Source organism: Chlamydomonas reinhardtii, chromosome 10, assembly GCF_000002595.2.
Source record: "Chlamydomonas reinhardtii strain CC-503 cw92 mt+ chromosome 10, whole genome shotgun sequence".
Lineage (NCBI taxonomy): Eukaryota > Viridiplantae > Chlorophyta > Chlorophyceae > Chlamydomonadales > Chlamydomonadaceae > Chlamydomonas > Chlamydomonas reinhardtii.
In genome coordinates, this window is record NC_057013.1 from 4,848,872 (window position 1) to 4,870,670 (window position 21,799).

The window sequence follows — 21,799 nt, forward strand, 5'->3', positions numbered from 1 at the left end:
GTCCACACCTGCGCCCTCTGCTCGTGAAGAATAACCCGGTACTCAACAGCTGCATTAACATCATAATATACCCTGCCTTGAGCAGACATGGCGAAGCTGCTCTTGAATTCGCGCTTTCAATGCGTTCTGCTGCTTGCTATGCTTACAGCTGCAAGCTCGGCAAGTAAGAAGACTCATGACGTGGTTGCTATCGCACGGCAAGTCCCTCCGCCAGGCTCCGCGCTGACTTCCTGCATTCGACTCGACTGCTTTCACAGCCATCGTATGCGTGAAGCCTCTTGACGGGACCTACAGCTGGGATGAGTCAACGAATTCGCTGGGTCCAAACCGCTGCAGCAACGACTGCGAGTGTGCTGGCACGCGGACCTGCTCCACTTCTGGGTTTTGCACGGCAGGTGAGGCGGTCGCTGCGTTGCCGTCTTGTGGGCACACGGGTGGGGATCGCGCACCTCAATCACCTGGCGCCACTCCGATGCCTAGTGGCGCGGGCAGCCCCTCACGGATCTCCACGGGGACCGCTCCACGGGCACCGGTCCACGGGCACCGGGGGAACTGCGGCCGCGGGCGCTAGAGTTCGCTGGCCGGCTCGGACGCGGCTGACGGGGTCGGCGCTGCCGGCTGGGCCTTGGCGGCGCTCGTGCCCATCCGGGCAGATGAGGCGGTACAGCGAAACGAGCAGCGTCCAGTGGTGCTGGCCTGCAGCGGCTTAATGACGCACAGCTGCTTTTTGGATACCGGTAGCGGATCGGCGGGACAGGGCGGGACTGTGCGCGGCGAGCATTACAGCGGACTTCATGGTTGTTGGGGGTGTTAGCTTCGCGCTTGGTCGGGCTGGCGGGCAAAATGAGGCGGTCTGCGTTACCATATTGGAGTGGGGGTCGCTGGACTGGCTGGACGCCACTCAGACGTACGACCCGACCCAGATCACTCAAGCACACAATCGCCGCACTGCCACCAACTGCACCCACTCGCCCCTGACCGCAGCTCCGCCGCCCCCACGTCGGCCGCCACCACGGCCGCCACCACGGCCGCCGTCACCGCCCTCGCCGCCCAAGCCACCCCAACCGCCCGCGCCGCCGCCGCGTAAGCAACCGCAACCGTACTAACTGGCGGTGCTTGTTCCCATTACCTGTCAGCTCAATGCCTGACCTTGTCTGCCGCACATGTTCTTCGCTGGGCGCACCCGTGTGCAATGGCGCGCGTCAGGTGCCCAGCTCTCCATGACCTCATCAAAGTCTCCACCGACCTCGTTATGTCACCGTGCACGTTTGCAGCTCCCATTACCCAACAACTCCCCTTCTCCCAACGACCCGGCCCCCGCCTCCATCCCTGACCCCACACGCACCACCAACACCAACACCATGTCCTCCTTACCACTCACACCACCTCCATCATGCACGCAGCCACCATCAGCACTCGTCGCGGTCGGTTCTTCTGTGGCAGCACCTACACCTCCACCGTCACCACGCCCTCCACCTCCCCCTCCTTGACCAACCCCTACCGCACCGCCACCGGGGCCTGGTACGTCAGTGACGAGGAGGCCGCACTCGCCGGCAACCCCCTGCTCGGCATCACCATTCGCGCCTCCACCATCTCCACATACCAGGTGCGCCACGCGCGGCCGTGGCTGCACCAGCGGCTGCTGTGTGTGCCTGCCTGCAATCCACTTGCCGGCCTGGCTGCCTGCCCGCCTTGCTGGCTGGCTATACGGCCAACTGTAAAAGAAGCGGCGCCACGCCACGCCTCAGGCGCGAATCCTTTCTCACACACGCACACACACACACACACACACACAAACTCTCTCTCTCACTTACACGTATCGTCCCCATTCCCAACCACACACCGTACGCTTAACAACTTCGTGCGCTTTGCCTGGCCACCTGTGCGTCTCGCGTCTCGCTGGTGCCTACCAACCACAGGCCTGGTCCACTTACCTTGGCACGGGCCGTGGGCCCCTGCACAGCGCTTTTGACAACAGCAGCTACCCGCTCTTCAGCATCAACCTGACCTCAGCGTGGGGCCCCAACTCGCCGGATCGAGTGAGTGGTTCTTTGTGTGTTTGCCACCTTGCAACTCTGAAGCACACGTGCACACGAATTTTGTGCACGCATCAGGTTATCTTTCTCTCTCTGTCTCTTTCTCAATTTCACTCACTCCACGCACTCACGCACTTTCTCGCACACACATACACACGCGGGCGATTCACTTCGTTGTGGCACACACACATACACGTTAGGCGGGCTTTCGTTTTCTCTTTCAACACACACACACACACACACACACACACACACACACACAAACACAAACACAAACACACGCACGCCTGCACACAGATCGCAGCTGTCAGCGCATGCTGCTACCGGAGCGACGTGGTCATTGCCGGCGTGCGTGCGGTCACCGCCTACCGCCTGCTGTTACGAACCCAGTCGGGCGTGGTGCAGCGCCTGGGCGACGTGTCGGATCGCGGCACGGGCCTGTGTGCCGCCAACGGCATTAGTCAGCCGTGGGAGCCGGTGCCGCCCGGGTTCTTGCTGGCCGGGCTTGTGACGGAGGAGACGCTGACCTATGACGTGTCCTTCAGCCGCGTCGCCTACGTGTTTGTGTCCAGTGAGTGGTGGAGCAGGTGGTGGTTGGTGGCGGCGGCGTGTTTGTAGTGTGCGTGCATGTTTGTGTGCGTGTGTGGGCGCGCGCGCATGCGCGGGTGCGCGCTTTCTCATGCTTACGGACCCGGCGGTTGCTTGTGGCGTGTCGCTTCACTACCCTCATTACTTTCGTTGCCCCTCCCCTCATCCCCTACAGTCCCCGGCTTCACGGATGCATTCGCACCGTTCCCGCCCCTGCCGCCCTTGCCACCCACAACCTCATACGGCGCCGGTGAGTGCTGCAGAGCTTACCGGTGTCATTACCGGGCACACACCTTGATTGCCTGTGTGCATGCGCGGCATTTGCTTACTTACGCCTGCTAACGCGCTGGGATAGGGACGCGCTTCACTTCACTCGCTTCAATGGCCCTTGCCCCGCTCCATTCTGCATGAACGGCTACCCCTTCCCCCTGCTCCGTACTGCGCTCTACATACGACAGTGGACACATCCCGGAGTGCCAGCGGCAGCAGCAGCCGCAGCAGCTACGTCGGGATGGTGGTGGGGTTGGTGGTGGGGGTGTGGCTGCTAATCGGCGGCGGCATCTGCGGCTTTACCATGCTGAAGAAGCGCGCCCGGCAGCGATACGGTGGCTCTGACGTGGCCTTTGAAGCCACCTCTTGCTCCTTCTACCCAACATACCAGCCGGGTTCGGGACCGCCGCCGCCGCCGCCGCCCCCGCCGCCGCCGCCGCAACAGTACAATCCGCTGCAGCACCAGTACCCGCCGCCGCAATACCCCTACGGGCAGCCGTCCGCGTTCGCGCCCGGAGCCGCCGGCTACTACCCACCGCCGCCGACGTCGCCCGCGACCGCCTCTGCCACCGCCTGGTCAGGCCTGCCGCGCTCGGTGTCGGGTGCGGCGCCGACGCCAGGGTTCATGCCGTCCATGCAGCGTCAGGGCACGCTCTCTGAGTCCATAGCACTGCAGCTGCACGTGCTGTTTGGTGAGCACGCGGTCATCCAGGTCCGACAAGGAGCAGACGCCCGACCGTCAGCGACAATCGAGGAGGTCGGCGTCACTGCTGCCACTGCTAGCGCCGCCGCCGCGGCGGCTCCGCCGCCGCCACCACAGGCGTTTTCTGCAGCGGAGCTGGAAGCAGCCACGTTTGGCTTTGCAGGCTCGCAGCTACTCGCCAGGCTGCCGGCGCCTCGGCGACCACCCGCCGTGGTCGCGGCGCCGGTGGCGGACACGGATGGTATGGTGTATGGCGGTGGGTGCGTTTACATCGGCCGTCTTGACGCAGCTGCCGGTGGCGGCGGCGGAGGCGGGAGCGGCGGCGGTAGCGGCGGCGGTGGTGGGCGTCAGGTGGCGGTGTGGCAGGTCGAAGACGCGCCGCGTGCCGCGGCGGCGATGGCGTCTGCTGCGGCGGCGCCTGCTGGGTCCGCGGCGGCTGTGGTGCTGCCGGCGGGCTTGGTGCGGCGGCTGGCGGCCCTACGTCACCCACACCTGCTGACCCTTCTGGGAGACTGCCCTGACAAGGTACGTGCGTGGGCCTGGGGGCACGGCTTGGGTGTGCGTTGGACGGTTTGTGGGCATGTGGGGCCGGGCATGCAGGCGCACGGAGACGCTGCACCGGTATGGTGGACGGTCAATTGACGCAACACACCCTAACCTTGCGTTTTCCCAACCCCTCTCTGTGGACGCACGCACAGCCGCTACTGGTGTACGAGCTGGCGGCAGCGGCCGCCGCCAGTGGGCCGGCGGCGGCGTTTGCCACGCTAGCAGACCGGCTGGCGCCGCCGCCGCCGCCGCCCGACACTGGCGCCGTCGACTGGAGGGCTGCCGCGCCGCCGCCGCCGCCACAGCCGCCACAGCCGCCGATCCTGAGCTGGCGGGACCGCGTCCGTGTCGGGTATGAGGTGGCGGCGGCGGTGGCGCATCTACATGCTCAGACACCGCCGCTCTTCTGCCGCGTGTGAGTGTCAGGCGGTAGGGTGCACCGATGAGGGGGGGGGGTAACCGTTCATGTGCAGGATATGTAGGGTGCGTGCAGAGGGTGGTGTGCAGGGCACGGCAAGGCCACTGTGGAATGCATGCGAGGTGCAGTCCCGGCGCTTGTGAGCAAACTGCTCGCGCTCGTCGCCTTGCGCAACGTGTACACGCATCGCCTCTTGCTCGCGCATCCTTCGCATGCGCGGCGTTCCAACCGTCTCCTTTTGTGCTTTGCCTGACATAGGCCTCTCGATGCGGCGCGAGTGGTGGTGGACGCGGCCACTGGCAGCGCGCGCCTGGGCTTTGTGGCGCTCGGCGGTGGCGGCGGCGGCAGCAGCGGCATTGACACGCCCGACATGCTTGCGGAGGCTGCCGCCGCGGACGTGCGCGCACTTGGTGAGCGAGGCGGTGGGAGGGGCGGCTGTTTGCAGTGGTTCCCACGTATAGATTGGGGTGGGAGTGAGCATGGAGTGGCAGCCTGCAGGCCGGCACGGGATGACAAAGGATGGGTAAGGTGTGAAAAGCGAATAGCAGATAGGAGCAAGCGGTACTGCAGCCTTGCGTGTGTGTGTGTGTGTGTGTGTGTGTGTGTGTGTGTGTGTGTGTGTGTGTGTGTGTCACTGCCGTCGCGCAAGCACCGACGCCCGCACTGCTGCCAGCTTCTGCCTCATAACAATCGCAACCATTCGTTTCCGACGGTCGACCGCACACAAACAAACAAACATTCAGGTGTGCTGCTGCTGCGCCTGCTGACTGGCGACGCCACCGGCGGCGCGGCGGCGCTGGAGGCGCGCTTGCACGCGGCGCGGCAGTCTGACGCGGCAGGCGACGGCGGCGGCCGAGCCCTGGCGGCGTTGGTGTTTGATGGCGCCGGCGGCGAGAGGTGGCCCGCGGCGGAGGCGCTGGCGTTTGCGAACGCTGCGCTCAGGTGCTGTGGTGCCAGTAGCACGCATGGCGGCGGCGGCGGTGGTGGCGCTGCTGGCAGCATGGGAGGCGCGGATCCAGAGACGGCGGCCGAGGCGGGCGGGGGCCCCGACTTAAAGGACGTCGTACTGCCGTACCTGCTGCAGCTGAGTAACCGTACACGACTGTACGTTTCGGGTCCGCAGCAGCAGCAGCAGCAGCAGCAGCAGCAAGCGGCAGCTGCCGTGCCGGGGGAGCAGCCGCCGCCGACTGCAGGCGCCGCCTCCGCGGCGGCACTGGGCGGAGCTGCTGGCGGTGACGACGCCGAGCCCGGGGCGCTCCCAGACGATATCCCGCCGCTGTTCCTGTGCCCCATAACCCAGGTGAGCTACTTGGCATATGCTGCTTGCAGGCTGCTACTCACTCCGACCCCAGGCTGGGGTCCCTCGAACGCGGGCCGCCCTGCCCACACACGCCGCCAAGGCCCTTCACATGCCTGAGACCCCGACCGGACAAACTGGCCAGCTTGATTGTTCCGAACAACAGTCCACACGCGCACCACCTAGTCAGCTTTTGCCCAGCTGACTTTGGAAAATGTATGGGTTGTGGTCTTACCCACCTACTGATGCGGATCCCCCCCGTCCCTTATGATTCGCCACCTCGCGCACAGGACCTGATGGAGGATCCAGTGGTAGCTGCCGACGGCTTCTCATACGAGCGAGCCGCCATCGCGCAGTGGATGGCGAGCAGCGCCGCCGCCGGCCGCGCGCCGCGCAGCCCCATGACTAACCTGGCCTTCGAGCACAAATCGCTCATCCCCAACCGGGTTCTCAAGTCCCAGATCGCTGGCTGGCGGGAGCAAATGAATGCCTGAACAAAGGAGTGTTTACGCCTTCCCATAGTTCAGGAGGGCGTGGTTTCAGAAACGGGTTTGGCATGGCAGTCGAGCCAGCCTCCCTCCACTGATTACGGTGTGACTCAATTCTTGCGAAAGCCTGTGATAAGGTACCCAGGGAAGCGCTGTGGGCAAGCAGCATCAGGGGCAGCAGGTCCTAGCAGGTAAGCTTAGGGTCCCGCGGCGGAGGCCTGGCCCGGGTGGCTGTGAGGTAGGGGCAAGTGGGCGACGGCGAGAGGCTGTGCGCTGACGGCTGACCAGGCCTCGGTGACTGAGGTCGCTCAGTTGCGCCCCACGTGCCGACTGCGGTTGACTCGGAGGGATCGTGGATTCGTGGGTATCTGGATTTTGGGCGCACAATGTCTAAATGTACCGACACTGTACTTGTAGTAGGATAGTCGGCAAAAGACACACGCCCTGCATTTGCAGCTGGCTGACTGGCTGGCTGGCTGGCTGCTACAGTACAGAAGTACTGTCACAATCAACATATTAAGAACCCCGCAACCCGCAAGTCCGGTGCCCGCTGTGTCCTTGTGCTCTTCAGAATGGGTTACGTTCATTACAGCTCCATACTGCCGTACATAATAACGATTCGCACCCGCAGTGCCCGTCCGCAGGCACATCCCCCTCCCACGGCCCCCTCCTCCCCACACACATCATGCAATTACGCATCGAGCCAGTTCGGCCAAGCCTGGCCGCTGCATGCTTTCCAATCTATACGGATCGCATTCGGTACACTGCCCTAGCGTCCGGCCATGCCTCACGCCCACCCTCGGTGTATGCAGTAACTGCGTGCGTGTTGCCTACATAAAACCTGTCATTATCCTCTGCATTTAGTTCCAGCCTGCACCAGCTCGTCACAAGGTTTTACCAGCAACTCCCAGTGTTCAAACAAAAGGGGCTCTTCGGGCCGCGTACGTGCATCAAGGGCAAGGGCACATGCCTAGCAGACACAGCCGTACGCACCACGTGCCGCTTCTGCCTGGGTGCTGATCCCTCGGTGCGCACGCGCAACACACACGCCCGCAGCCTTCTGTCGGCACACCACCATGTATAACCCTGCCCTGCCCCAAGCTGACATCAGTGCCATATACAGCGCACACACATAAGAAAGCCATACTGTACCGGGGCTTTTCCTAGGAAGCAACTGAAATCCTTCCTTGCCTCTTCTGTGCGTGGGATGTTTGACCCCGCCGTAGAGTTTGCCATAGACCTCACCGATTGCGAACCCCAAGCAAAGACGCAATCCTTGATTACGGAAAAATAAGCGCTCTTGCGCAATTACTGCGTCTCTGGCACACCACCTGTAGTAGAACTGCCGGCAGAAGACACCTCTAGATGCCCCAGGGCCCCGTGTTCCGTACTTGCGAAGGTAGACATACGGGCCCTTGATACTCTTGTTGGTGCAGCTACAGGCTGCGAATGTGATGCGCGGAAAGGGGCGCCGTGTCACGGACGGCGTGCATATGTGCTGTGCGCCGGACGCCGTCGTCGCACGGCACGCTGTGTACGCAGGCGTTATGGTGTGCAGAACTCGATTACAATTTTGACCCGAACAGCACGCGAGAGGATCAGGCCGCGCGTAATTGAACTTCATACCGGTCGTGATTTCCCACTCCTCCTTTTGCAGTCGTTGAAGACTTTATGTATATTCTCTTGACTTACATCCTTAGCACGAATGCATCGTCTATGCACCCTGCGCTTACTAGCGACTTTGACAGTGACTCCCGCTACTTTGGCAACACTCTCAGACCTGCTGTAAATGAGCGAATGAGTTTTGTAAGAGGCTGCTTGAGCCGGAAGGATGCTGCGCGAGGAAGCGCTCGGGGGAGGCCTTGCAGCAGCGCTGTGGTGAGTCCCGGACTGGCTTGTGCATTGCTCTCAGTCGCTGCCATGGAATGTGTTGAACTAAGAATATGGCTGTCCTTCGCAGGGCAAGCCTGTCCAATACTACTAATTCCTCGGGACAGCACCACGACGCCACCGGCAAGTGCCTAAGTTTCTGCACTGCTCTGTTGTCAAAGCACCACATAGCGATGGTTCAGCACCGTCTGACTGGCCAACCTACCGTGTAGTCGGCCGTCGGTCTGACACTCGACACCAACCCCGCGTTGGATGGTGCTTTCGCAGGCGCGGCTGCCGCGGCCTACTATGTCCTCGTGGGCATCCTGCCGCTACTCGTGGCGTTTGGGATGGTGGCAGGCCTGGCGCAGGCGGAGCTGGGGGGCCGGTGGGTTGCGAGGGCAATGGGGGAGGGGTCCAGCTGGTGTCCACGTGTGTGACTGTTCAGCAGGGGTCGGGCACCACGTGCCCATGCCAGCCGCGGCCGCGCCGCATGCCCGTCAATCCATCCCTACCCCCGCACCACCGTCGTGTTCCACAGCCAATCCGCAGCACCACCGCATTGCCCTCTCGCGCCGCCCACCCCTTCGTCTCCCTGGCCGTAACGGCTCCGTCCTGAACAGGCTCGCCCCCGGCCCCCGGCGGGTGGCCGCGGCTGCCCCCCTGGTCGCGCAACTCCTGACTGCCGGGCTGCTGGCGCTAATCCCGCACCAGACCCATCAACACCATCACAGCCACCACCACCTTCACGAGTGGCAGGCACCGCCGCACATGGGCCGACACGGCGGCGGCGGCGCCAGCGTCTGGTCGGGCGGCCTGGCGGGACGGGGAGGAGGCATCGGAGGCGGCAGCAGCGGCGGCGGCGGAGGTCAGGGGGAGCTGTGGGGAAGCTGGCTGTTGCCGCCGCTGGTGTCAGCGGCGCTCACCCTGGCCAACCAGGTCAGTGCTGCTGCCCGGCGACAGAACCCGTACTGGGCTGGGCCGGGCGTTCTGTAGTGGTCAGTTGTTATGTTTGTGTTAGGTCAATCAAACAAAGGGGGAGGATCGACACCGTGCGTGCTGATGTGTACACGCGTGGGACGCCGAAGCATAACACGCCAGCGCGTGTGCTTGGGGCTTGGAGCTGCCACGACACTGACCCCGTCCGCCCCTGCGTGGCACTGCCGTCCCGCAGGACCCGCCTGCTGCCACAGCCGTCCAGGCCTCACTGCACTACACACTGGCCCTGGTGGGCGTCGCCGTCGGCTGCGCACACCGTGCAGCGCAGCTGCTGCTGCTACTGCCGGCGCCGGCGGCTGCGCCGCCGCCGCTGGCGGCGGCAGCGGCACTACAGCCGCTCCGCCCGCTGGCGGTGGCGGCGATGCCGGCAACTGTGTTGCCGGCAGGGGCGTTGTCAGGGGCAGGCGCTGCGGGCTCGGGCGCGGCGGCGGCGGCGGCGGCGGAGCACGCGAGTTTAGACGGTCTGTTGGCGGGGCTGCTGCGGAGAGGCGTGAGCCCCGTGCTGGGGTTGCTGTTGGGCCCTGCGGCCATGGCGGACGCAGAGCGGCGGCTGGGCAGCTGCGCCCTCGGGCCCGGAGCTGCCCGGGCAGCTTTGGCGGGGAGCCGCGGCAGTGGCGGCGCCAGTGACGTCCAGGGCAGCATGGCGGCGGCGGCAGCGGCGGCGGCGGCGCTGTTGGAGGAGGGCGAGAACGAGCGCTGGCGAGAACTGGCGGCGTTGGGTGTGCTGCTGCTGCAGCGCATGCTGGTGCTCGCGGCGCTGTACGGCACGGTGGCGGCGGCGGCGCCGCTACTGGCGGCCTGGCGGCGCCGCCGCGCCCGCAGCGCGCAGCGGCGGCTGCTCGCGCAGTCCGCGGACGTGGGCGCCGCGGCGGCGGCGCTGGAGGCCGCCGTGGCGGCCGCGGCGGCTGCCGCCGCCGCCGCCGGCGGGGCGGCGGTGGCTGACGCGCGGCCGCTGGCGGTTATGCTGCAGCACCAGCAGCGGCTGCTGCTGACGGATGCGGCGCTGGCGGAGGGCGACGGCAGCTGGCGGCTGGCGGCGGGCTGGGCGGAGCGGTGGCAAGTGGTGCTGTCCCGCGGGGCGGACGCCGTCCTGATGCTGCATGCGCTACTCAACGCCAACTCCTGCGGCTCGCCGCTGCTGACGGCGGCTACAGCCGCGATGGCGGCTACTGCTGCCGCCGCCGCAGGAGGCGGCGCTGGCGGCGCCGCAGGCGGCGCCACAGGCGGCGCCGCAGGCGGTGCAGCTGCTACTGCTGCTGGCGGTGGCCCAGGCGAGGCGGCGGCAGTAGCGGCTGGGCACAGGGCTGGGGCTGGGCTGGGGGGCCTGGCGCCCGCCGGCGGTGGTGCGGCCGGCGTGGGGCCTGTGGGCTCGGTGGTGGGTGCGCTGCTGCCGCTGCTGCGGTGCCTGGGTGCGCTGCTGCTGACGTCGTGGGGCGTGTCCGCACTCGCCCTCAACACGCTGTGGCTGCTGTGGCCGTCGGGGGCCGAGAGGTGCGTGTGTGTGTTGGCGAGGGGGCACCGCACGCGCGCGCGAGCCTTCACGCGGAACGCCACCCTGTCGCATCGGACCTAAGTTGACCCTGCCTACGCCTTCGCCGTGTTTTGTTATGTCCTGTCATGACCTTGTCAGCAACCTGTTTGGAACCCGTTTCGTCTCGACTTTCGCAGGCCCTCGCACGTCCAGCTCATCAACAGCGCCGCGGCCTGGCTGGCAGCATTCGCTCGCGCCGCCGTGCTGGTGCTCCTGGCGCCGTCCGGCCAGGCATCGCCTGCCTTCTCCGCCTCCTCTTCCTTTCACCCGTCTCAGCACTACCCTTCCGGTGCTGCCGCTGCTGCGGCGTCAGCCCCACAACTAAGAAGCGGCGTGCACCCGGGACCACAAGGCGAGGCGGCGGTGGGCCTGGCGGCGGCGCTGCTGGCAAACCTGCTGGCGAGCTCGCTGTCGAGGCGGGCCTTCGGCCTCCAGTCCGCCGCCGCTGTCGCGCTGTCGGCGGCTCTTCACCGGCACCTGGAGCCGCAGCTGCCGACGGCGGCTCTGGCGGCTGTGTACAGCTGCGTGTGGCTGGTGGCGGTGGCGCTGTGGCGGGCCCTGGCGGGCGCCGCCGCCTCGGCCCGGCGGCGCGCCTGGCGGCGCCGCCAGGTGGCGGAGGTGGAAGCCGGGCGCGCGGCGGCGGCGGCGGCCGCCGCCGCCGCCGCTGCCGCGGCGTCGAGCTACAGCGCCGGCGCGCGGCTGACGCCGCTGCAGCTACAGCTCCATGAGCTGCACATGCGGGGTGAGCTGGGCGGCGGCGCGGCGGCGGCGGCGGCGGCGGCGGCGCAGCCTACAGGAATGGCGACGCCGGTCGGCGTCGCGGGTAGGGCGGCTGCGCTCATCTCGGACGTCGACAGCGTCACGCCGCCGGCGCTGAACACCGGCACCTCCGCCGGCTCCGCGGCGCCCTCTGTCGTCGGCGCGGCGGCGGCGCCCGGCAGCACTCTGGCCCCCGCCGCCGCCGCCTCCACGGCGGGCCGCGCGCCGTCCGCGCGGCACGCCGCGCACGCCTCGCGCCCCACCTCCTTCGAGGTGCCCAGCTTCGCGTCAGCTCCCGACTCCACCCTGCTCAGCAAGTACCTAGGCATGCCCACGCCGCCGCTGCGGCAGCTGGCCGCGTCAGCCACCTCGCTGCCCGGAACGGCGCCGCGCGCCGGAGCGGCGGCGGCGCCGCCACCGGCGCCGCCAGTGGTGCTCGACAGCGGGAGCCTGGCGGCGCTGTTTGGTCCGGACGCCTCCGTCAGCGGCGTGCGGCGGCTGCCACCCATGGTGTTGGCGCAGGCGCTGGCGAGCAGCTACAGCAGCCTGGAGAGCCACGCATCCTCGCGACAGCGGCTGCTACAGCCGTCGGCGGCAGCGGCAGCGGCGGCGGCGCTGCTGGTGCAGCCGCACCCAGACCAGCCGCACGTGAGCGGCGGCGGCGCTGCTTCCGGCGGCGGACCTGCGTCCGCGGATGCGGCTACCGCCGCCTCCTCGGCGGCGGCTGCAGAGGTGGCATCTACGCTCGTGGAGCAGATGCAGCCGTCGCAGCCGCCGCCGCCACCGGCAGCGCCGTCGGCTCAGGAGTCTCTCTCTCACCGGCTGGCCCGCAGCTCGCCAGCGGCCACGCGGCTCAGCTCGCCGTCCGCGTCGGCGTCGGGTTCGGCGCCGGGGTCGCGGCCTGGCGCGCTGACGGCGGCTGGGACGGCGATGGCGACGGCGGCGGCGGCCGCGAGCCAACAGCAACAGCCGCAAAAGATGCAGCACCAGTTGCAGAACCAGATGCAAATGCAGCACGCGGGCCTGCGCGGAGCTGTCTTCGTCACGCACGACGGCCGGCGCTACTCGCGGCCGGCGTCGGGGCCGCCGCTGCCGCACCACAGCGAGGAGGTGGAGGATGAATTGGACGAGCCGCCGCCGCAGCAGCGGGCGTCGGCTAGCAGCCGCGGCGCGTCGGCGGCGACGGCGGCGTCGGGATCCGCGTCAGCATCAGCATCCGGCGCCGCACCGCGGCAGCGGTCGCGCGTGATCCAGCCGCCGCCAAAGGGCCGCGCGTCGCTAGACATGGAGCTGGCAGACGATGTGGCGGCGGCGGCGGCGACGGCGGCAGCGGCGGTGGCGGCGGCAGTGGCGACCGGCGGCGCCGGGCCGAGCCCGTCGACGGGTGGCTTGCCTGCAGGCATCCAGTCGCGGCGCTCGCAGTCTGAGCGGCCGTCGTTGGATCTAGGGAATACGCCCGAGAGCGAGTCGTACGCCGCCGGCGCCTCCACTGCCGCGCGTGCCCGGGCGGCGGCCGCCGGCCGCCAGGCCGCGGGTATGCTGCTGACGGCGGCGCCGGTGAATGCTGGGGGCGGTAGCGCCGCCGCCGCCGGCATTGCCGGCGGCGCCGCCGGCAGCGATCCAGGGGGTGGCGGCGCCGGCCCGCGGCTGTTGGACGGTGTTGCGACGGCGCCGCCGGGCCCTGGCAGCGCGATGCGGCGCGCGTCGTCGGAACGGCCAATGAGCACCGTGGCGCAGCTGACGGCGCCGGCGGCACACGCGCCCGGCGGCGGCGGCGGCGGCGGCAACGCCCGGCAGCAGGGCGATAGCAAGCGGCTGCCAACGGTTCTATCGCCGACATCGCCAGCGGCGGCGGCGGCGGCGGCGGCGGCGGCGGGATCGGCGGCGGCAGCCGGAAACGCAACAAGCGGGCATTCCGTGTGGACGCCGCCCAACGACCTTCGCCCAGCGGCGCAGAGCACCCCGGACACTCCTGCCTCGTACGCCCAGGGCGCTGTGTCTGCCGCCGCCAGCTACCATGCCGGCAACAACCCAATGCCGGCGGCAGCGGGCGCGGCGGCGGCGCGGGGCTGGATAGGTGGCCCTGCCGGCGACGCCGCCGCTGCCTCCGCCGCGGCGCTGGCGAAGCTGTACAGCATAACGCAGCGCTCCGCGAATCTGGCGTCGGGCTCAGGGCCACGTGCGCGTACGGCGTACGGCGCCGCCGCCGCCGGCCCGCCGCCGCCGCCGCCGCCCGCCGCTTCGCGGCAGTACAGCCTAGCGGCGTCCGCCACAGGCCAGGGACTGTTCGACACTGGCGGCGCCGGCGGCGGCGGCGGCTCTGTGGCAGGCCTGTGGACACAGACCAGCGGCGGCGATGCGGCATCCGCCGCTGCAGCCGCCATGGCTGGCGGCGCCGGCGGGACTGGGCCGCTGCCGGCGGCGATGCCGGACGCATCGGTGCTTTCCTCAACCATCTTGGATGCAGACATATATGACCGCTTGCTTTCCTCCGCCTCGTCGCCGTTCCTGCTTAACCCCGGCAACGCAGCCGCGCGGGCCGCGCACCAGCAGCAGCAACAGCAGCAGCAGCAGCAACAGCAGCAGCAACAGCAGCAGCAACAACACATGGCGGCGGCGGCCGCGTATCAGGCGCAGCAGCAGGAGGCGCAGCAGCTCAGCTACCGGCGCAACTCGTCCGGTCTGTCGGAGGCGAGCTGGACAATCCCGAACCTGCCGGCCGGCACCGTCATTTCGGGAGCCAGCGTCGCCACCGGCACGGCCAGCAGCGGCACGGGCGGCATGGCTCTGGCTCAGAAGCTGCAGCTGCAGCAACAGCAGCACCACATGGCCTCGATCGCCGCCGCCATTGCGCCCAGCAGTGCCGGCGGCGGCGGCACGACCCCTCCCAGCTACAACGACGCCGCCGGCGGCGGCGCCGCTGCTCGCCGCCGCTCCGTCGTCAACGCACGCAGCCTCGCCACCGGCTTGACCAGCAACCCTAGCGCGAGCACGGAGGCTGAGGAGCCGCCGACGGGAGTGGAGCAGGCCCATGCGGCTGATGGCGGCGGCGGCGGAGGCGGTGCGGGCATGCGGGGCCCTGGTGTGTCTGACCGTCGTTCTCTGGGCCTGTCTTCGGGCCTTGTGCGCGAGGGCAGCAAGGCCAGCGGCGGCGCGCGGCAGGTGATTGTGCTGTCTGACGGGAGACAGGTGAGAGGGAGGGAAGGGGGAAGGCGGGAGTGGGAGGCAGGCGCGCCCCGCCCCAGGTCGTCGTGGGCTTTCTCAGCTGCGGGCTCCGTGCCGTGCGGTAACGCCAGCGCAGCACGCATTGCCACCAGCCGACCGGCGTACCCCGCAATGCGGCGAGCGAGTGTGCGTGTGCGTGCGCGTGTGCGTGTGCGTGTGTGTGTGTGTGTGTGTGTCTGGGTGACTGGGCACATTCCCTAACAAGCATGTGCTGCTGGCACCTGTCTGCCACGCCGCATGGCCTGACATGCTCCGCCGCCGCCACCACCACCACCACCACCACCACCACGCCGCACAGGTGTATCAGTCGGAGACACTGGCTGCCGCCAGTACATCGAGCGCCGGGCTGCCCAAGCTGCCGCCCGGCGCCATCGTCAACGCCGCCGCCGCTGCCGCCAGCCCGAACGCCTACGCCGCGCCGTCGCACCTGGCGGCGGTTGCCACCGGCGCCGCAGGCGTCCGCACTGGCAGCAGCATCACAGGCGCCTCCACTCACCGCTCGGCTAAATCCAGCCGCCACAGCCTTGCCAGCGGCGGCGGCGGCGGCATGGCAACGCCGCATCTGCACTCCTGGTTCAGTGTCCGCACGCCCACCGGCGGCCTCGTCAGCCCCTTCAACCGAGCCGACGCGGACACAGCCCTCGCGGCGGCGGTGGCGGCTGCGCCGGGCAGCTCTGCCGGCGGGCTGCCGCCTACTGCAGTTGCCGTCGTTGCAGCTGCGGCTGCTGCTACCGCCGCTGCACGGAGGCCTCCTGCTGTGATTGCTGCTGCTCTGGCTACTGCCACTGCCGGCGGTGCGGCAGCGGCAGCTAGCCCGCGCGTGGCTTCGTCCTCGCAGGATCGGCTGTCGCAGCTTGCGCAGCAGCAACAACTGCAGTATCAACAACAGATGCAGCAGCAGCAACAGATGCAGATGCAACAGATGTTGCTGTATTCCCAGAGCGCCGCCTCCGATGCCAACTGGCGGCTGCTCACAAGCAGCTACAGCCACTTGGGGTCGGGGCCCACCGCGCCCGGCCAGGCGCAGCCGCCGTCGCCGGCGGTGCAGCAGCAGCAGCAGCAGCAGCAGCAGCAGCACCACCACCACCACCACCAGACGGCGCCGAGCTCGGCTGTAGCAGCCTCGGCGACGACGGCGCAACTGATGGGGTCCCTCAACGTCGCCGGCGGCGCCGCCACGCCCACCGGCGCCTCCGCCAGCGTCGGCACGCCCTTCTACCCGCCCGCGCTGGGCGGCGGGGGCGCAGCCCCCGCCGGCGGCGGCGGCACCGCCGGCGGCGCAGCCGCGAGCGGCGGCCTCATGACCAGTGGCGGGATGTTCTCGAGCCACTCGGGCCTGAGCGCCGCCACGTCAGCATACGGCGCAAACACGCAGCGCAGCGGCGTGACGGGCGTCACCGCCACCAGCGGCCTCGGCACCAGCGGCAGCGTCGGCCGCCACGGCAGCTACGTCTCCGCCGCCGGCGGCAGCGGCCTCGGCCTCAGCAGCGGCGCCAGCTACGCCACCGCTGAGACCAACACCAGCGGCGGCGGCGCCGCCGGCGGCGGCGGCGGCGCCGCCGCCGGAGCTCCTGCCGCCGCCGCCGCCGCTGTTGTTGGTGTCACTGGGACACGGTACAACCGTGGATCTCTGGATCTCGCGCGACACCTGCACGACAACGGCTTGATCCGGATCGGCGAGGACGAAACCTTGACCGGAACTGGAACCGGAACCGGAACTGGCGGCTCCGGCGGGGACCCATCCCACGACGTCGATGCCGATGCCAGCAGCGGCGCCGACCGTAACGGCGGCGCCGCCGCCGCCGGTGCCGCCGCCGACGGGTCGAGCGCCACCGGCCGGAGCGGCGGCAGCAGTAGCAACCGCGCTCTGGAGCGTTACATCCAGGCGCAGACCCGGACGAGCGTCGGCAGTAGCGAGACGACTGCTACAGCCAGCCTGCCACTCACGGTAGCGACGGGCGAGCCGTCCGGCGTCGCTGCGCGATTGGACCCCACCGGCAGGCGGCGCGGCGCAGTAGCTACGGGCGCCACGGCGGCGGCGGTGCAGAGCGGCCCCGACGGCGGCACGGAGGGCGAGCGGTGGAGTGCCGAGGACGGAATGCAGTACTTCGGCAGCGGTGGGCACGTGTACGGTCCGCGTACTGCGGCGGCGTCGGCGGCGCTGGCGGCGGCGGGCTTCACGATGCCGCACAGCGGCGCTGCCGGGGCCGATGGCGGCGGCGGCGGCAGCGCTGGCGGCGGCGGCTCGCCGACCGCCGTCGTTCTCACGCCGCTGCCGCGCCTGCCAGAAATCGGCGGCAGTGCCAATGCTGCGGTTCCACCCGTCCGCCCGGCGCCGGGGCCTAGGCCGGCGGCGGCAGGCGGCGGCGGCGGCAGCAGCAGCAGCGGCGGCGGCGGCGGCAGCATCAGTTTCGGCAGCGCCATCGCTGCCAAGCTCCGGGCGTTTGGTGCGGGCTTCACCCGCACCGGTGGCCTGGGCAACATTCGACACTCGCACCACTACAAGCAGCCCACAGCCGCAGCCGCAGCCGCAGCCGCTGCCGCTGCCGCGCCGGCGGCGATCACGGTGGCAACGCGCACGCCAGCCGTCGCCAACCGCAGCGGCGGTTCCGCCACCACTGCCAGCGGCGGCGGCGGCGGCGCGCAAGCCGCCATTGTCAGCGTGCAACTGGCGTCGGCGGACGCTTGGACGTCCTCCGATTCAGCCGCCGCCGCTACCGCCGTCGCAGCCTCGTACGGGCTAGCAAGCCGCGGCGGCGGGCGGGCGATGGGGCTGGAGAGCGCACCCGTGTCGGACGTCACGCTCCAAGGGATGCTCACCTCCCACACCGTCGCCTCCTCCTCCGGCCCGCTTGCTCATCTGCTTTCAGCCCCTACCAGTACCGGCACCATCTCCACTTCCGCCGCTGGCGGCGGCGCCGCCACCGTTGTCGCTGCCAGCGGCGTGATCATTTCCGACCGCTTCGGCCGCCACGGCCACGGCGGCAGCATTGGCAGCGCCGGCACCGCCGGCAGCGGCGCCGCTGCCGGCGGCACCGGCACCGGCGGCACCGGCACCGGCGGCGCCGGCAGCATCGGCAGCGGGGCAACTTTCGCGGGCGGGGTCGATGGCGGCCTGCCGACCGCCAGCGTTGGCATCGTCCTTGGCGGCATCGGCCGCGCCAACCTCGGCAGCGGCACCAGCGCCAGGAGCAGCTCGAACCACTCCCTCGTTTCCTTTGCGGACGTAACGCTAGGGGCGATGCTGGGCGGCGGCGCCGCTGCGCCCGCCAGCAACGCCTCCGGCGCCGTCAACATAACCGCTAACAACCTAACCGGCGGTAGTCACGCCGTGGGCAACCTCAGCGGTAACGTTGCCGGCTCCGCCGCGCAGCGCGCGCAGCGCGACGCTGCCGCCGCCGCGGGGCGCGGCGTCGGCCGCAGCGGCCGCGCCGGGGCCGCCGCTGGCGCCGGCGGCGCCGGCGGCTTGCTGCTCTCGCCTAGCGGCAGCACTGGCGTCATGGACGGTGTGGATCCGCTGCTGCCGCTTACCGCCACCCATCGATTCATTGAGGCCCAGACGCTTGCGGCCATGCCGGGTTCTGGATCCATCGGACGGTTGCGTGGTAATGGCGGCGGCGGCAGCATGCCTGGCGGCGCCGGCGCTGGCGGCGGCGGCGGCGGCGGCGGCGGCAATGGCGCCAACCTCGGCCCCGGCGGCGGCGGCGGCGGCGGGGCCGACGTCAGCGCCCACGGCGCGAACAACAGTGGCCGCCTGGGTTGGATGGCCGCCGGGGAGACAGGGGCGTACCGGCCCACTATTCCTGAGCTGCTGGCAAGCACGGTAGCCGCGGCGACGGCAGGCGCCGCCGCCTCCGCTGCCGCGCAGGGCAGCAACGGTGGTGGCGGCGGCGGCGGCGGGACGACCCCCGGGTCTTCGGCTGCGCAGATCCTCATGTCTTCGACGGGAGCAGGCGGCATTGGAGGCGGAGGCGGCGGGGTGCAGTCACAGCCGCATCATCAGGCGCTCGACAGCTTCAGTGCCGCCAAGCTGGCAAGCCTCATGCTGAGTCAGCACTTCAACACTACTGGCGGCGGCGGCGGCGGCGGCTCAGGCCACCCAGCCCTGCCGGTGGTGCCGCCAGTGGTGACACAGTCATCGGGAACGGGCTCAGGCTCGGCAGCGGCGGCCTCGTCTGCCCACGAGCAAGCGGGCTTGGTTGCACACGCTAGCAGCAGCAGTCGGGCGCTGTCCACCCACCAGGAGCTTGCCGGCGAGGCAGCAGCAGCTGCGGCGGTGGGCGCGGCGCCGTCGCCGCTGCCGCTGCAACCTGCCGTTGCCGCCGCCTCCCAGCAGCAGCAGCAGCAGCGGCACACTGGCGGCAACGGCCGCGCCGGCAAGTGGCTGGGATCGCTGCTGCGACGTACGACTACAACTGGCGGCGGCGCCGGAATCAGCGGCTCTGTAGAACCGCTGCACGTGCCACGCGCGGGGGCGGCGCCGGCGGTGGTTGTTGCAGGCAGCGGTGGCAGCGGCGGCGGTGGCGGCTCGCCCGGCGCTGCCTCGCATCCCAGTACGTCGTTGAGTAGCGCCGCCCGCGACGCCCACGTCGGCTCAGCTGCAGGGCCCGGCAGCGGCCTCCATGTGATTGGAGGCGGTGGAGGTGGAGGTGGAGGTGGAGGTGGAGGTGGAGGTGGAGGTGGAGGTGGAGGGGCCGGCGGCTCCTCGCAGCTCCTGCACCGGCTTGACGACACGGCGAGGATCTCGCCGGTGAAAGGCGTGATGCGCAGCCTGAAGAAAAAGCTCAAGGGCGGCATGCGTGGCGGCGGCGGCGGCAGCAGCAGCAGCAAGGGGGCGGCGCGGAGCTGAGAGGCGGGCCTGGGTGGACATGGGCCGCCTAAGGCAGGGCGGTGGTGAAGCGTGACGTGTGCGAGAAGGGGAGCGCTGCCTGAGACAGTGCAGCAGATAGAGTATGGAAGGAATGGCGTGTACACGTGACGAGGGTGGCGAGATGCTTGCGTTTTGTGGCTCCGTCCCTGACACTTGACTTACCTATGAGAGCAAGGCTGGAGAATGGTTTAACCACTGCATGTGCCGAGGGTTCTGACTATGCGGGAACGTGTGGGTAGCTGCGTGCCTGTGCCACGTGTGTAGCCGTGTGTTTGTGCAGGCCTGCCTGCGCGGGTGGGGTGGCGCGTTGCTTACTCATGGTTGGGCTGAGGAGCTGCTGAGAGACCCGGGGGCGACCGGCACTCGCGCACAGGTTTTGGAACCCGCTCTCACGCACAGAGACAGAAACGCGCCGGTCCGCGCTTTCCGTTGCGCCTGTGAGGGGCTGCCCACAGAAGGCCGAGGCACACGAGGGGCCCGGACTGGAGGCAGGTGCAGGGTGATGTTAACGATGATATGGGTCCAAATGAGGCGCATATGTCTATGCGCGTGAACGAATGAAGCCTGGGGCCCGTGTGTGTTTAAGGTGCTGTGCAAGGGCCATGTGAGTGCTCCAACAAGCCGCGTTGCTCAGCCGAGCCTCAGCGTGTTTGGATCGCGCAAGGTGTTGTGCGCTTGGACCCGTGTGTCCCCGATCAGCACGGATCACGTTTGCGGCGTTAATGCGATTGCCCGCTAGTAGCAAACCAGCAAGGAAAGCGAACTGTACGCAAGATGGAGCGCCAGGGCTAGGCGTGGAGCAGTGGGGTTGGCGGCTGGTGGTGTGGGCGGAACGGTCGTTCTACGCCGCACAAGTACGGAACACGCCCTGGGGCATCTAGAGGTGACTTTTGCCGGCAGTCCTACCACAGGCGGTGTGCCAGAGACGCAGTAATTGCGCAAGTGGAAATCACGACCGGTATGAAGTTCGATTACGCGCGGCCTGATCCTCTCGCATGCTGTTCGGGTCAAAATTGTAATCGAGTTCTGCACACCATAACGCCTGCGTACACAGCGTGCCGTGCGACGACGGCGTCCGGCGCACAGCACATATGCACGCCGTCCGTGACACGGCGCCCCTTTCCGCGCATCACATTCGCAGCCTGTAGCTGCACCAACAAGAGTATCAAGGGCCCGTATGTCTACCTTCGCAAGTACGGAACACGGGGCCCTGGGGCATCTAGAGGTGTCTTCTGCCGGCAGTTCTACTACAGGTGGTGTGCCAGAGACGCAGTAATTGCGCAAGAGCGCTTATTTTTCCGTAATCAAGGATTGCGTCTTTGCTTGGGGTTCGCAATCGGTGAGGTCTATGGCAAACTCTACGGCGGGGTCAAACATCCCACGCACAGAAGAGGCAAGGAAGGATTTCAGTTGCTTCCTAGGAAAAGCCCCGGTACAGTATGGCTTTCTTATGTGTGTGCGCTGTGTATGGCACTGATGTCAGCTTGGGGCAGGGCAGGGTTATACATGGTGGTGTGCCGACAGAAGGCTGCGGGCGTGTGTGTTGCGCGTGCGCACCGAGGGATCGGCACCCAGGCAGAAGCGGCACGTGGTGCGTCCGGCTGTGTGTGCTAGGCATGTGCCCTTGCCCCTGATGCACGCACGGACGCTAGCTCACGCCAATCCTGGCGTGCGATGGAGACATGGGTAAGGGGCAGGTTGGCGTAATCCCGTACGTGTGCAGCGCACTCCCAGACCCCAACAATTAATTGCAACGTTAAGGCAAGATGGTGCGGCTGGCACACCGCCGGAGCCGAGGCGTGCACACTCAGCAGCCCCGCGCTCGGTTGCACTCCCTCAAGGTACTTCTCAAGCTCGTTCAAGCTGTATCATCTGCATTCTGGCTTCTCCGGGCCATCCAGGCGCCTGCGTGCCAGAGGTACCGGTATCGCTCCACGACACCTGACAGGCTGACGGCCCTATCGTGCGGCCCCGTCCATCCCCGCCAATCGTCAGGTGCAGGCCGTGCCAAGGCGTGCAGTCCGGTGCTGTTGCGCTGCTGCTGACCGTGCTCCAAACCCCCACTCCCAATGTCCATGGGCAAGCACCGGCCCTAGGTGCATCGCTGCATTCCGCATTGCAACATTCGAGCACTCCTGGTGTGGCCGCTGGGGCAAGAATCGGCACAAAGGGTCCCGGCCCTCCCGGTCCGTATGGGACA

At 68.5% G+C, this 21,799-nt stretch overlaps 2 protein-coding genes across 2 annotated transcripts; both read left to right on the forward strand.

Moving 5' to 3' along the window:
- The first annotated feature begins 46 nt into the window (after nucleotides 1-46).
- Nucleotides 47-6,868, forward strand: CHLRE_10g454300v5 (uncharacterized protein). Its single transcript, XM_043067026.1, has 12 exons — nucleotides 47-163; nucleotides 258-395; nucleotides 985-1,083; nucleotides 1,404-1,606; nucleotides 1,920-2,039; nucleotides 2,334-2,607; nucleotides 2,800-2,874; nucleotides 3,083-4,122; nucleotides 4,296-4,558; nucleotides 4,820-4,971; nucleotides 5,305-5,861; nucleotides 6,149-6,868. Exons 1-12 carry the CDS (start codon nucleotides 139-141, stop codon nucleotides 6,350-6,352), a joined length of 3,150 nt encoding a protein of 1,049 aa, XP_042920423.1. The 5' UTR covers nucleotides 47-138; the 3' UTR covers nucleotides 6,353-6,868.
- Nucleotides 6,869-7,916: 1,048 nt separating this feature from the next.
- Nucleotides 7,917-20,630, forward strand: CHLRE_10g454350v5 (uncharacterized protein). The gene is made up of 7 exons (XM_043067027.1): nucleotides 7,917-8,224; nucleotides 8,307-8,359; nucleotides 8,504-8,603; nucleotides 8,839-9,154; nucleotides 9,390-10,705; nucleotides 10,883-14,693; nucleotides 15,028-20,630. The coding sequence occupies exons 1-7, from the start codon at nucleotides 8,178-8,180 to the stop codon at nucleotides 19,576-19,578; spliced, it is 10,194 nt and encodes a 3,397-aa protein (XP_042920424.1). The 5' UTR covers nucleotides 7,917-8,177; the 3' UTR covers nucleotides 19,579-20,630.
- Nucleotides 20,631-21,799: the final 1,169 nt, after the last annotated feature.